Source organism: Ixodes scapularis, unplaced genomic scaffold (assembly GCF_016920785.2).
Source record: "Ixodes scapularis isolate PalLabHiFi unplaced genomic scaffold, ASM1692078v2 PGA_scaffold28__5_contigs__length_5199819, whole genome shotgun sequence".
NCBI lineage: Eukaryota > Metazoa > Arthropoda > Arachnida > Ixodida > Ixodidae > Ixodes > Ixodes scapularis.
In genome coordinates this window covers 4,773,429-4,787,903 of record NW_024609855.1, presented here as the reverse complement: position 1 = coordinate 4,787,903, position 14,475 = coordinate 4,773,429, and the positions used below count along the sequence as shown (strand labels likewise).

Sequence of the window (14,475 nt, the reverse complement as noted above, 5' to 3'; positions counted from 1 at the left end):
AAAAGTTGGATTTTCGACGACCCGATGATTGGAAGCGTTGGTTCACCCGATGGGAGAGATACCGGGTCATTTCTGGGTTGAAAAAACAAGACGGGGAAACCCAAGTGAACACGTTAGTTTACGCTATGGGACGCGAAGCAGAAGATGTCCTGGCGTCGCTGAAACTGACTGATGCCCAGAAACACAACTACGATGCAGTGACAACCGCCTTCGGCAGACACTTTGTCCCTCGGACGAATGTCATCTACGAACGTTCAAAGTTCAACAGGCGTGTGCAGGAAGCGCACGAAACGGTCGACGCCTTTGTGACAGATCTCTACAAGCTGGCAGAGGTATGTGCATACGGCGACTTAAAAGAAGAGCTAATTAGAGACCGACTCGTCGTGGGACTCGTCGACGTCAAGCTGATTGAGCAGCTTCAGCTCAACCCTGAACTAACGTTGGAGACGGCGATCTCCAAGGCTCGAAATTCGGAAACTGTGAAGCAGCAACTCAAGGAACTGCGACCACAAGCACAGCCGAACGCGATCGTAGACGAGCTTCACTTCTCCGCGCAGCGGGCCAAAAAGAAGAAGCAGCTACCAGTCCGCAACAAAGAACAGAACCAAGCTTGCAGATGGTGTGGTTCCACGCGCCCACACTTGCGTGCCAAGTGTCCTGCTGCCGACAAGACATGCAATGGGTGTGGAAAAAAAGGACACTTCGTGTCAGTGTGCCTGTCCACAAAGAAGAAAACTCAAGACAGCCAGAGTCAGCGCCACGCCGCACTCGAAGAGGTTTACCTGGGTAAAGTAACAAGTCAACTCGGATCAGAACCATGGCGGATCACAGCTTGCGTCAACGGCTCGCCCGTAGAGTTCAAGGTGGACACGGGAGCTGACGTCACGGCCATCCCGTCCAGGGTCTACAACAAGTCACTCATGGGACCACTCAGCAGACCTACGAAGGCACTCCTGGGGCCCGGCCGAGCCAAGATTCCCACCGTGGGACAGTTCAAGGCGACCCTGAGGTGGAATGGACGATCGTGCCAGGAGCAGGTGTTCGTAGTGGACAACCTTCACGACGCGCTTCTTGGCCGTCCAGCAATCAAGTCTCTGCAAGTCCTGTGCAGCCTGTCTGTAGTCGAGGGATCCGAGGTAGACGAAGACGACACAGCAGACATCTTCAGTGACTACCCCAAGCTGACTGCGGGTCTCGGACTACTAAACACCGAGTACAAGGTAGCTCTGCTCCCCAACGCCAAACCGTATGCGGTAACGTACCCGAGGCGCGTCCCTCTTCCAAGTGTCAAGCAGGAGCTGGAGCGGATGGCGAGCCTCGGAGTCATCGCAAAGGTAGACCACGCAACTGAGTGGTGTGCACCGATGGTTGTGGCCAGAAAGAAAAACGGAAAACTACGCATCTGTGTCAATTACAGTGGCCTGAACAGCTGCATCCTGAGGGAATGAGTCTTAATGCCAACTGTCGACGAATGCCTTGGAAAACTGGCTGGAGCAACCTGGTTCAGCAAACTCGACGCCAGAGCGGGCTACTGGCAAGCCCCACTGGCAGCAGAATCACGGGAGTATACAACCTTCTTGACGCCATGTGGTAGATTTCAGTTCCTCCGACTACCATTCGGTATCTCCACTGCACCCGAGTTCTTCCAGCGTGAGATGCTAAGAGTACTCGAAGGTCTCGAAGGTCAAGCTTGCCTTCAAGACGTCATCATCGTGTTTGGAAGAACGAGAGGAGAACGTGACTCACACTTGCATCAGGTACTCAAGCGCCTGCAAGATGCGGGCATAACTCTCAACAAGGACAAATGCGTTCTTCGCAAACAGTCTGCAGAATTCCTCGGACATGTCTTCTCGGCCAACGGGGTCAGTGTGGATCCAGTAAAGATCAAGGCTCTCGCTCAACTGACACCGCCAGGAGATGTATCGGAGGTCAGGTCGTTCCTGGGTATGGCAAACCACCTGGCTAAATTTCTCCCTGGACTCTCTCAACTCACGAAACCGCTTTGCGATTTGCTTCACCATGACGCTGATTGGTGCTGGGGAGAGCCTCAACAAAAAAGTTTCGACTCCGTCAAAGAAGCACTGACGACCACACCGGTACACTACGATCCTCGAAGTCATCTCACAGTCTCAGCGGATGCATCCTTGTACGGCCTTGGGGCTGTCCTCCTTCAGGAGATGTCCGGAAAACGACTCCCTGTTGCCGACGCATCACAGTCACTCACAGAAACTGAACAACGCTACGCCCAGATAGAAAAGGAGACGCTGGGAATCGCATGGGCATGCGAGCATTTCCGCCAGTACTTGCTCGGTCTGCAATTCCACATAGAGACCGACCATAAGCCGCTCATGCCTCTGTTGTCATCAAAGCGCATAGACGAGCCGAGTCCATGATTGCAGCGTCTGCGAATGAGACTGCTGGAATTTGACTACACAATCTCCCATATTCCCGCAAGGAGATCCATACAGCTGACGTACTCTCACGGAAGCCACAAGCAACAACGGACAGCAGCAGTCCAAGAAGTCTCGAAGTAGCTTTGACAGAATACGAGCGACTCAGCGTAGAACTCCTACCGGCCTCCACCAACATGCTGGACAGGATCAAAGAAGAACAAAAGCGAGATCCAACTATCGTGACTGTTGGGAACTATTGTTCAACGACGTGGCCCAAGGGCGTGTCACTGCCACTAGCAGTACAGAAATATGCCAGTGTGTCCCAAGAGCTCACGGTAGTTGAAGAACTTCTCCTCAAAGGAAGTCGCATCGTCATCCCGCCAAGCATGCAGGACGAGGTGCTGGAAAGCCTGCACACGGGTCATCAGGGCGTAGGTCGTTGCAGAGCTCGGGCCAATCAATCAGTTTGGTGGCCTGGCATCAGCAGGAGTGTTGAAGACTATGTTTCAAGATGTCCAGTGTGTCAGACACACCGAAAGCCTGGCGCAGAGCCCCTGCTACACACTCCACTCCCGAATCACCCATGGGAAGTTGTAGGCGCGGACCTCTTTAACGAAAGTGGCGAGAACTACCTTGTAGTGGTAGATTATTTCTCGAGGTTCTTTGAACTTGAGAAATTAAGAAAGACAACAACCCAAGAGATCACACGGGAACTGAGCGAGATGTTTGCCCATTTTGGAGCACCCGCCATCATTCGATCAGACAATGGGCCCCAATTCGCTTCTGCCGAATTCGAAAGGTTTGCGAAGGAGTGGGGATCACGCCATGTAACAAGTAGCCCATATTATCCTCAGAGCAATGGGGCGGTGGAAAGGACCATACAGACGGCGAAGCAGCTGCTTAAAAAGTCGCCGAACATCCACAAGGCGCTGCTTGCTCATCGGGATACCCCTGCAACTGAAGGATATTCCCATGCGGAACTCATGATGGGAAGAAAGATACGGACAAATGTTCCAGCTGTGTCCAAAGCGTTCCAGCCTCGGTGGAACAGCGAGCCCTTTCGGAAAAAGGATCGTGCATACAAAGCCAAGCTGAGTGCACATTACGATGCCCGTCATAGGGTCAAAGAACGAGACCATATACCTCCACATACAGCTGTGCAAATTCTGTCAGGAGCAGCCACAAGTGGGACAGTGCTGCAATCAACGCAGTCTCCTAGGTCATATGCGGTGAACACAGCCAATGGCATCACTGATTGCACGAGCAGACATCTGCAACCTTGGCAGCCTGGAATAACCGTCACGAGAGGTGGACGAAAATCAAGACCTCCAAGCCGCCTCAACCTGTAGGTGCTGGGAGTCTTCAAAGAAAGGGGGGTGTCGTGAGAGCCACAGCACGAAGAGGGTGCCACAAGCCAGACGACAAAGAAGCCAGCGAGAGGGCTGAGTGCGAGAGTCTGGGTCGGAGAACGCCAACACGACGGGCGCACGGAGACTTGACGTGCGGGCTCATGTAACCATGTAACGTATCGTTAACTCGAATTAAACGCTTTGTTTACGCCAACCTCGTCCCGACAGGAATCTGCCATGTCTTGATGAATACGCAATAAAAGAAAACCAGGTCTCGAAGCTAGCGCTCGTATTTTATTGAAATCAACAGCCCCTAATGTGCTGGCAAACAGGTATACAAGGTTAGTTGGAACAGGCTATCAAACATATTTACATTTCTTTCAACTGTTTATACAACAAAAAATCGCACGTGCCTGCTCAAAGCCAAGGTGTCCAAGTCTAGGGAACTTCCAACTCTGGCCATCAGTAACCTATTCCAACAAAGCACACATCTCCAGATAACTTCAGGCTTACATATAATCAACAATCACGTGTTAATGAGAAATATATTTGCAACAATGAGAGACCTGTAATAGTGAGCAAAATTTCGGAGAGGATAAAGCTGTTTGAGGTATGCCACGCGAGTCGGCTACTTCTACCAAGCACACAGATGCAAAGCGGTGAAGCTTTATGTGTGCGCAGAGCAGTGGTAGGAAGCTTGATGTGGCCAGACTGTCCGTTTATATTTAATTAGTTTGTATTTCGCCTCAGATATTTCTTTTTCTTTAATACAAGGGTCGACCTACATTCAGAAATTATGTATGTTCTAGTAAATATGATTGCTAAAATCGGGAAAGTGCCACAAACAATAGGTCTAACGTGGTTGGACAGAGTGATGAAGTTATAATGTAAGCAGCCAATTGATTACCTCATAACATGATTAAAAAAAGATAAATACATCATACCGGATGGGCCTGGTGCAAAGTTGTGAAAAACTCGAAGTACGGTAGTCGTAGATTAATGTTTAGAGAGTGGTCGGACTGGCTTTGCCGTGGTGACACTGGTCCACATCATAGAGGAACAATTTAGTGATTGCACAATGACTACTAACACAGGGTCTTTCAAGGAATGCTGAACCAAAATTCGGATTTCACAAAATAAGGCCGCAGAAGTGTTCACAGGACGCTACGAACGCCAAAACATCACTCGTACAGCAATATCTCGAACCGATGGCCGTGTTTTTGGACAAAAAGGGCAGGACTGAGCAAAGAATGCGACGTAGCCATTCTCTGGGAACGGTTGAGAACAAGAGAAAACGGACGTCCTTCTCTGCTCCTCGGTTCGGTTTACCTCCTCGAGGGGGCAAAGGGGAGGGGGAATGAGGATCTGAACATGACAGGCCTTGCCTGCCTTTGTCGTTCAATCGCTCCCTTCTTTCCTAAAAATACGGCCATCCGTTCGAAATATTGCGGTACGAGTTATGTTATGGGGGTTTGTAATGTCCCGCCTATTGCACCTGGCTTGTTTTACGAGATCCAAAATCTTGTTTCGCATCCATTTAACATGCATCATTCAGCGTGCATGCTAAATAAGTCGTGCAAGTGATTTGTTTTTTTCGCAAAATTTTTCATTGCCTTAAAGTATTTACACAGGGAAGTTTACATGTTTTGACTGTGACACTAGTCATCCCTAGTCAGTGGCTCCCGGAAATTGCTTAAGAAACAACAAACTTGAAAGACCTGGTTAGCAATGCCGATCATTGTGATGGAGAACGGACGATCCAAAATGTGAAACTGTTTTACCCTCCCAATCACACGCTCAACAATTACTCTGGCACTAGCCACCCGGCGGGAGTGTGCAACGTCCTCCTCTGGCATTTGCGGCTCTTGCGGCTTTCTGAAAGCAGGGATGTGCACCTGAACCCCTGCTGGTATGTTATTAAGCTTGAAACCCTTATCCACCATAATGGCGTCACCTGACTCCAATAGCCCTAACAACCCACTCTCCTCTACAATCAGCCTGTCTGAAACTGACCCTCCCCATAACTTGGAAACATATGAAACGTAGCCATCAGCGGTACAGCCAATGACCGCCTTATAAGTATTAAAATGCTTATAAGGTGAAAAAGTATGCCTCTGGGCAGCCAGGAAAGAGGGCCTCTGGATGCGCACCTCCGTTCCGTCGAGAACTATTCTTGTGTTTACGAAGTAGCGAAAGGCATGAGGCAGATACATCTGAATTTCGTGCAGAGATGGAAGCCGTGTCAGTGTACTCAACTCTCGCTGCAGGAAGTTTATCCAGGTTGTAAACAGCCTGCTCACCGTCGCTTCATGTACTCCAAAATTGCGGGCCATTTCCCTGCCAGCCATTCCCGTTCTCAGCCTAGTAAGTACCATGAAGAATTCCTCAATGAGCTCCAACTCCCGGGGGCGGCCTTTCATCCCGCTACTCTTTCGACCGCTCGACCAGTATTGCATCTGGGATGCCCGAGGTGCAAAAAAATCGTATACTGCTTCAAATACAGCAAACTCGGGCAGCCCAGTGTAATAAATGCACTGCTTGGGGTCATGTCTGATGAAATCAACCGATAGCCGCCGTGTCTCGTGGTGCTGTAGCTCCACTTGGAGGCGCATGTTGTCAGCTTCCAAACTCAAGATCCGCTGCTGCATCTGTGCAATCTTGAGTCTGCACCCGTCATGCGTCCCAGACATCACGGACTGACCAAGATTGTCCTCGTGCTCGATCTCTGTAAAATAGAAGTATGCATAAATGAATTCATAATTATACAGTTTTTGTCTCTATTTCTTATGCTGAATAATTATATATGTGCTATTCCTGCAGATTTCTGAAATAAGCCCCTTGCACTCAAGCACAGAGGAATTTTGGCTCCAATTACTGGCCATTTTCTGCTTGCCAGCAATATTTTATTATACCCATCCAAATGTCGGAACGATAAATGCATGTAGATAAATAAAATAGTGAAGTAGTAGATTGAATAAAACTTGCGCACCATTTTGCTCAGCTTTACTCTAACTGCTTATGATGAAAGTTCTGAAAAGGTTGTCTACCTTGCGTAACAGCCCATTTGTATGCTGTTTAGACACCATAAAGCAGGTTCCTTCGTTCAAAACTACAAACCATGCAGGTATGTATATTACCAGTTATGCCGAATGATTTAGCGACATGAACTGTGACAGCTGCCTGCTGCACAAGTAACAGCAAGCATGAGCACCTTCGATGGTTTGCTGGACACATGGAGTGCTTGTCTGGGCTCCATGCCCATTGTCCAGGAGGGGCGGACAATGTTCCGGGATGCTGGTCTCTCCTGTAAGGGGATCAACGACCAGGGATGCTCTTGCTTGTGCCACAAGTTGGATTGCTGCTCTGGAAGGCCCAGCTGCTGCTGCTGTCGAAGGCCCGGCTGTAGCTGAAGGTCGAGCCGCAGCTACGCAAGGTCTGGTTGCAGCCGCGGAAGGTCCGGCAGCAGCCGCAGAAGGTCTAGCTGCAGCTGCGGAAGGTCTGGCTGCAGCCGCAGAAGGTCTGACTGCAGCTGCAGACGGTCGTGCTGCAGACGCGGAAGGTCTGGCTGCAGCCGCAGAAGGTCTGGCTGCTGCTGCGGAAGGTCCGGCTGCAGCTGGGGAAGGTCTGGCTGCAGCTGTGGAAAGTCCGGCTGCAGCTGTGGAAGGTCTGGCTGCAGCTGTGGAAGGTCGGGCTGCAGCTGGAGAAGAACCGGCTGCTGGCTGAGGTGCCCCATGTTGAGTGCTTGCAGGAACTGGAGCGGTTATTTGGGCCACAATCCTTTTTTTGACAGCAGCTGCAGGGTCACAATCGCAACACACAATATCGGTGCTGCATAACCAATGCATACTATTATTGAAACCTGCAAAATGTAAATCTCGGGGTTGTAGATGCCAAACAAACGTAGGGCATCTGGCACGTCTCAGCGTTGGACGAGAATAATTTCCACTACTTGGAAATCTTATGACGTGCACTAAAAATCTCCACCTAGCTATGACCATTTATAAATCTGACGACTCTACACAGTGTCATAATTTTTCCTCTCTAATCATAACGCTTAGACATCATGCAATGAAAAGAGGGAAGGCAGTGGCAAACTGGTCTGCATGAGCTACTTCTCTAGTGCAGTGAAAAAAATGCATAGGAAACAAGAAACCTGGGGAAGCACCAGCAGGCTCATATACACACGCATCAACTGTATTACGCTCGAAACTTGACGGCGATCTGACATGGTTGTCGCGCAGCGTGGTGATAAGCTGAGCTCACGATGTATGCACTGCCGCCGGCGCGGACGCTGGCAGCTACCAACGCCGTCCCCATCAACAGCGGATGTTACGAAACCAGTACCCGTAGCCCGGTCAACAAGTCAAATCGTGCGAGCATGCTGAAGAAGCAGCACGAGATTACTAAACACGACGTAGTACGTACCCCCCGTCGACAAACGATGTTTCCACCGTTCGTAGCGGCCGAGGACCGACGGCCGGTTCTTCACGTAAGTGAATACAGTCGGCACGTAGTCAGGGTGGCTGTTGTCCAGTGATGGTTCCCCTGTTTTATAAAGTGGAAGTGTTACATTTCCGGTGCTTCTCGAAAGTACGATGAAGGTGACTTACCTGTTACGAAGTGATCCTCGCATATTCGCGACTCCTTACTTGGCTCCCAAGCCTTGTTTGGGTCTGACGGGAGCACTCGCTTCACTGCTCGGATCCAGGCCGCTCTTCGATGAGGGAACAGTTTCTTCGAAGGGAATCGAAAATAGCTTTTCTTGTCTCCTGGCCGGTGCCAACTCCGGCAGCCAAAGGCCACGCAGCTCGTCGGCATCCCGCGGAACGCGACAGCGAAATCGTAGCGTAGTCGCGTAGTCTTGCTATGGTCTCACGCTTTGCTAGCTTGTCGTCTCTCCCAACATACCCTCGAACCCGGGCGTCCGGCGCGCAGAGATACCGCGCATGCGCACTCCGTATTTTCGCAAAACGTGGATTCCCGACACAACGCGAAACAACTCGCCGCTCGCGGCACAAATGCAGCCGGGAACAACGTTCGCCTACGCATAGAAAACGAAAGTTCCGAGGAAGGAAAAGCTCCACGGGTGAACCCAAAGTCCAGGGGAAAGTTCAACCGTGGTTCAAAAGAAGTCCGAAGACTCACCGACGTCTTCGGTCCGACGGACGACGAAGGCTTGACTTTCCGGCGTGGTGGACTGGTTGCTCGGCGGTGGACGCAACGCAGCCCCGCGCGCACACTCACTCCCCGAAAAGGGAAAAACCGAAGCCCATACGACTCGTGGGAACAGACGACGGGAGGAACGACCAGCCGACCTGACCGGCCCTTCTGGGGGTCCTAGAGTAACTGTATAGGCTCTGCTTGCAGAGCCAGAGTATCGCGTTCCTTTTCCTTTCGCCGCCATCTCCGTATTGGCGGAGGAGTGGTCACGTGCGGAGAACTGGAGCCGACCTTCGTGCGGGAAAGCGGCCTTCCAGAGCGCCGAGTTTCGGGGGGAACATATTTCCCGCTTTGCATTCGCAAAATATCGATCCTAGTCCAAAATCGAACGAACCGAAAGCTTCCTAAGTCATTGAACATCATGTGTATCAACTGGGTACAGTACAATCCCGTTTTTTATAACGCGAGCGATGTTTGGGGACGTTCGTTTTCAGAGTATGTGAAGCAGACGACACGGACGGCGATCGCGTTCCCCGCGTCTGCGGCTCTCGCGGAGTGATACGCGGAACCGATACGTGACCGGTACATCCGGCCATCCTGGCGAGTCGGGGAGCTCTCGTTTGAAAGCGGGGAGACGGCGTTTTCGTCAGCCGCTACGTCGTTTACCGCATTAAATTTTGCATGCGCGTGGAAAGAGCCCCGTGAAAATGACAGGCTGTAGTGTTACCAAGTGCACGAATCGCGCAGACAGCGGCAAGAGCTTGTACTGGATTCCAACGGCGAGATACGATGTGAGACGCCGCCTCGTCTGGCTTTTTCGTATGGGAAGGAGATCGTTTTTAATCATTGTCTGCTTTTTTACAATACCCCAAAAGATTTCTGCAGGCAGTTGTGTGGATAAACATGTTTTAGAGACTGTTAGTGCTGTGCCTGTTCGCAATTTCTTCAAGGGATCATGTCGGTGGTTGTAAAACAGTTTAACAGGTTGAGCAAAATGTTCAAAATAGAAGAGAAAGCGAGATGTAGGTTGGTGCCACACTCTGAAAGTAGACATAGCTCTATCGCCCTATTCTCAGGGCGGAATATACTGGTGAATAGGAAAACAGTCAATCTCGGCATCATTCTGGTCCCTGCCAGAAATTGGACTGCGTTTTCAGATTTATCCGCAATGAAAATGGAACGTCGGTGGACTTTTTTTATATCAGGCAGTTTGCACCTTGCGGCATCTCCCAAACTTTGGAGCACCGTCTAACATTTATTATTCGCGAACCCCTAATGTTTGCGATTCAAGCGAATTCAAAATTTAGCCCAACTTGAAAGCATGCGAAAATTCCGGTCTCCAAAAGCTCTCAGTCGGGCGTCTCGAATTCGTGAAATAGCAAAAACTTCGGATAAAAAAGAAAAAAAAAAAAGTCGTACACTATTTTAGCATGACAGGAAAGGGGGGGGGGGGGGGGGGTGCTCGGCATTCCTTAGATTCGCATATAATTGAAACGCGCGAAGGTAAAGCACTGTTCTGTCTACATAATATCAAGTAAACTGTCTTCTGAAAAAAAGGTCACAGGCTGAGCAGCGGCACTTGCTCTTCGATTGAACACAAGAGGAAAATAAACAGGCCTTCGTTTTTTGCTGCTTTCGATTGCTCGAGGGGAACGGTCCACCAAAAGTTGGGCAGACAGCGGGCTCACAACGCTATCTGCATCCCAGCAACGGCGACTTGACGACCTCACTTCACACGCGACCCGCACGACCCGCGGGAGCGTACACGGGTACGCTTTTTCCGAGAGTGAGACAGGAAACGACGGGAAAACGATCACGGGGCACGCGCATCTCGTCGCCCCCACACCGCACTATTTTCCTTCCGCAGCGCGCGCAACACGTCGCCTCGCGCCTGCGCCTTCGAGCCCCTGCAGAAACCGCCCGTGGCTTCCCGCAGTGCTTGGCTCCAGAATGGCACCATTGCGGTACTCTGCTCCGCAAGCGGAGCATATACAGTTACTCTTGGGGGTCCGCCCTTCTCCCGCCACCTACCAGGGTCTCCGAGCTCGAGGTCGGGGGAAATAATTTTCTACTCGGACCAAGCCACCCAAGCAAAACATAAAAATAAAAACTCCCGACGACTGGCCTTGACAGAAAAGCATGTCTACAATTTCTCCCTTTCAGGAAGGAGGCAATGAGCTGCCCGGCGGCCTTGTCCTAGCGGCAGAGAGGCGGGCACCTCCAGAGATAATCCGATAAGTGGAAGCGAAAATCGACAGGGATGGATTCCAATTTTTGTGAGAAAGAAAAACACGCGCTGAACAGAGACATAACCAAAATAAAGCAACAAAAAATGCAAATATTCGTGACAGAAGGTCGCTACTCTTAAAAGCCCATTGTCAAATGGAAACAGGCTCGTTGCTTTTCCTTTTTTCTACTCCGCGTTGTCACGAGGGTGCAGGTGCGCTTTGACGCTTGGGGCCTCTGCTTATCATCTTAATTAATTGGCAACTCACAGGAAACGACATGTCGAATTGCCGGCGCTCGGATACAAACATCCTGAATCCGACAAAGTTTCGAGCCAGGCTCTGGTTTGCGCAGTACGCGCAGCATCGCAGGAAAGGGGGGTCGGGGGGGGGGGGGGGGGGGGAAGAGACGTCAGTAGCAAACGGGTTCTATCAACCGCCACCGGTCTAACACCATCAAGGGTGCAACTTGCAATTTAAGGTTATTATTATAATGCAACTAAATGCAAAGGTGCAAGCGAGCTGGACAAGAAGGATGAAAATAATCTCTGGAGAAGGGGAACAAGAGCGACAAGGGACAAACACAAATCTCCAAATACAGCTCGGTGACTGGTGAGCGACCGAAAAAATCCGCCTGGTGCGGGCATCGAACCCGGTACGTGTCCGTTACAGGTGGAGCGCTCTACCAACCGAGCTAACCAGGGGTTAGACGTCAGTAGAGCAAACGGGTTTTATCAACCGCCACCAGTCTAACAACAACGAGGGTTAAACTTGCAATTTAAGGTTATTATTATAGTGCAATTAAATGCAAAGGTGCAAGCGAGCTGAACAAGAAGGATGAAAATAATCCCTGGAGAAGGGGAACAAGAAAGACAAAGGACAAACACAAATCTCCAAACACAGCTAGGTGACCGGTGAGTGACCGAAAAAATCCGCCTGGTTTGGGTATCGTACCCGGGACCTCTCCATAACGGGTGGTCACTCTCGCCGCTTCCTCTTCGTCGAGCAGCGGGATCAGCTGGCGACAAGCCGCGGATGAAAGGCTTGAGCATCAAGAGCCCAAGTGCACTCGGTGCCGATGCGGGCGATGCGGTTTCTGTCAACCGGTAGCCCAGCACAAGCCGTGACCGTTCCAGCTCTTCGTCATGACACGGTGTTGCAGATAGCAGGGTATAGTACAACTACACGGACCACCGAAGCAAACGCACTGTTATCGTAAATCTTGGCTTGTGATTGTGCCTTTGTAGATCATCTTATTCGTTTTGCTGGAGATGCAAACGACGGGCATAACACAATCGTTTGAACATTCCGCATACCTCACAAAAGCATTTACCCAGTCACCTTGCGAAAAGCGCAAAACACGGAGTCGGTACCGTCCTGACCCCCCGGTCTTTTACCTGCTTTAGAGAGTTTGTACCTGCTAGTAGGTATGCCTACTAAAATTGAAAGTTGAAACTAGGGGCAGTGCCAGAGACAAAGTTGGGAAAGCTTGCTCGCTCTCCCCAATTTCTAAACTCTCAAGTGATTGTACCATAATAAATGCACCAATGCCTCTTCCCAAAGTAAAGAAAAATCACTATGTTCACTACGTAAAAAATGGTTTTAGTTCATGCATCTGTGGGCAGGTAGGAAATATTGCCCTAATTTATTCATACCGCATGGTGAGCGCAACAAACTCACTCGAGATTTACAGGAAAATATCGGTGGTGACTTCAGTTTCCCTGAAATTCTGTATAACGGGTCGTTTGCAGGACCGAATCATCTTCTCGAGCGGTGTGCGTCGCTGTGCAAACACGTCGCTGTGCAAATGCAGTCCAACAACACGAAACATAAAAACGGCAGATTTAGGACAACAATCCGAAGTCCATTGTCAATTATATAATGTTTCTTCAGCAGTTACTACCACCTTGTGTAATGCCAGCAATGGCCTTCAAGGTTTAATAAATGATGATGATGAAAACGACGTAATTTTGTTGAAAACGCCCGCAGATTTTTACTCACGGTATGCGTCGGGAATTTTCCACATCTTGAAACGGAACGAAGGGGGGTTTACTTTTAAAAACGCTCGCTGCGTCCTCCCGGACCAGCTGGACCGGATAAGCTGACGACGACGGGACTGAACCCATTGAACCTCAACCCTACAACCAATTTGAGCTCCGTGTTAGTGTGGGTTTCTACCTCCAAGCACCGGACCACACACCACGAACGTTTCGGCTTTTTCTCGCCTCGCCGGGTTGGCCCAAACATGAACGAGATCGCCGAAGTCAACGCAGCGCTGTCGTGAACCTTGCTTGTGGTTGCATACTTGTGGACCCTGTGACTCCCTTCGCTTTCAAAGCACACACGACGATTACGAATGATACTTTCTGTCTTCCGGGAACATCACAGAGGCACTTCTCCGGTCACGTCTTCGCAACATGTGCTCGCAAACTGCGGAGCTCCTCACGTCCTCACGTCCCGTCAAACCGAAACACTAGCGGCGCCATGCGTTGTAGCCAGATTTTCTCCGGTCAAACAAACTTATGATTTACCGCAGGAAAGGCTACAAGCGCGAGCTCTTTGCTTTAGGGCACATCTCAGCAGCACAAGCTCTCGTGCATTAAGGGCAGCAGCCAAGGCCACCAAGGCTACGAGCTTCCGCTCCTAGCCTTCGCTGCGGTACAACATAAGGTGAAAGGGAGTATAGCTTCCAGCGTACATTGGCGTTGCGCTTGCGCCGTGGCCAGATTTTCTCTGTCAGCTCCAACGTCAGTTTTCAATATCACCTACAGATGCAGCAACACTGATATAAAGTTTTAATATGGCGGCCACCACGGACCGCCGTAAATTCTGAGGGAGGGCAAGGAGGTTAAGAGTACTAGAAGGGGGCACGTTGCAATATTGGTGAAGCCTAGTCATAAAAAGTTTAAACGATGTTGTGGCCAACGTGACCGTAGATCCTTCTGGCCAATGGTGCGCGTGACATGTCACGTGTAAGATGGATGGTTGATTGTAGGATTCCTTGCAGGCTTGCGCGCACTCCGTCCGGTAGGTTTTATCACATCGAAGGCTAGACTGTGGTGTATTCTGATATCCCATAGCTAGACGAAGGCTAGCTACGGTCACGTGATGTGATCACGTTGGCTTGATAAGTGAGGAGAGTAAGGATGAAAATGAGAAAGAGGCGAAGCGTCAAAGGAGCATGGCTTGTGGAGGCTACGCGGCTGGCGTCATGCCTTCTCCTACCAACACCTCTTAGAAATGAGTCCGTAGCGCTCCGAGTGGGCACGTCACAATGTCAAAGGAAGGAAGGCCATGGCGCAACTGCGTGAGAGTATTCCTGTTGTCGACGCGTATCGACGTGAAAAA

General features: G+C 50.4%; 1 protein-coding gene across 1 annotated transcript; it reads right to left on the bottom strand.

Annotated features, from left to right (window-relative positions):
• Nucleotides 1-5,557: 5,557 nt before the first annotated feature.
• On the bottom strand, nt 5,558-8,588 carry LOC115311553 (angiomotin-like). Its single transcript, XM_042291204.1, has 5 exons — nt 8,353-8,588; nt 8,168-8,287; nt 6,954-7,535; nt 6,043-6,467; nt 5,558-5,617 (listed from the first exon to the last, which is right to left on the bottom strand). Exons 1-5 carry the CDS (start codon nt 8,558-8,560, stop codon nt 5,558-5,560), a joined length of 1,395 nt encoding a protein of 464 aa, XP_042147138.1. The 5' UTR covers nt 8,561-8,588.
• Between the last annotated feature and the right edge of the window lie 5,887 nt (nt 8,589-14,475).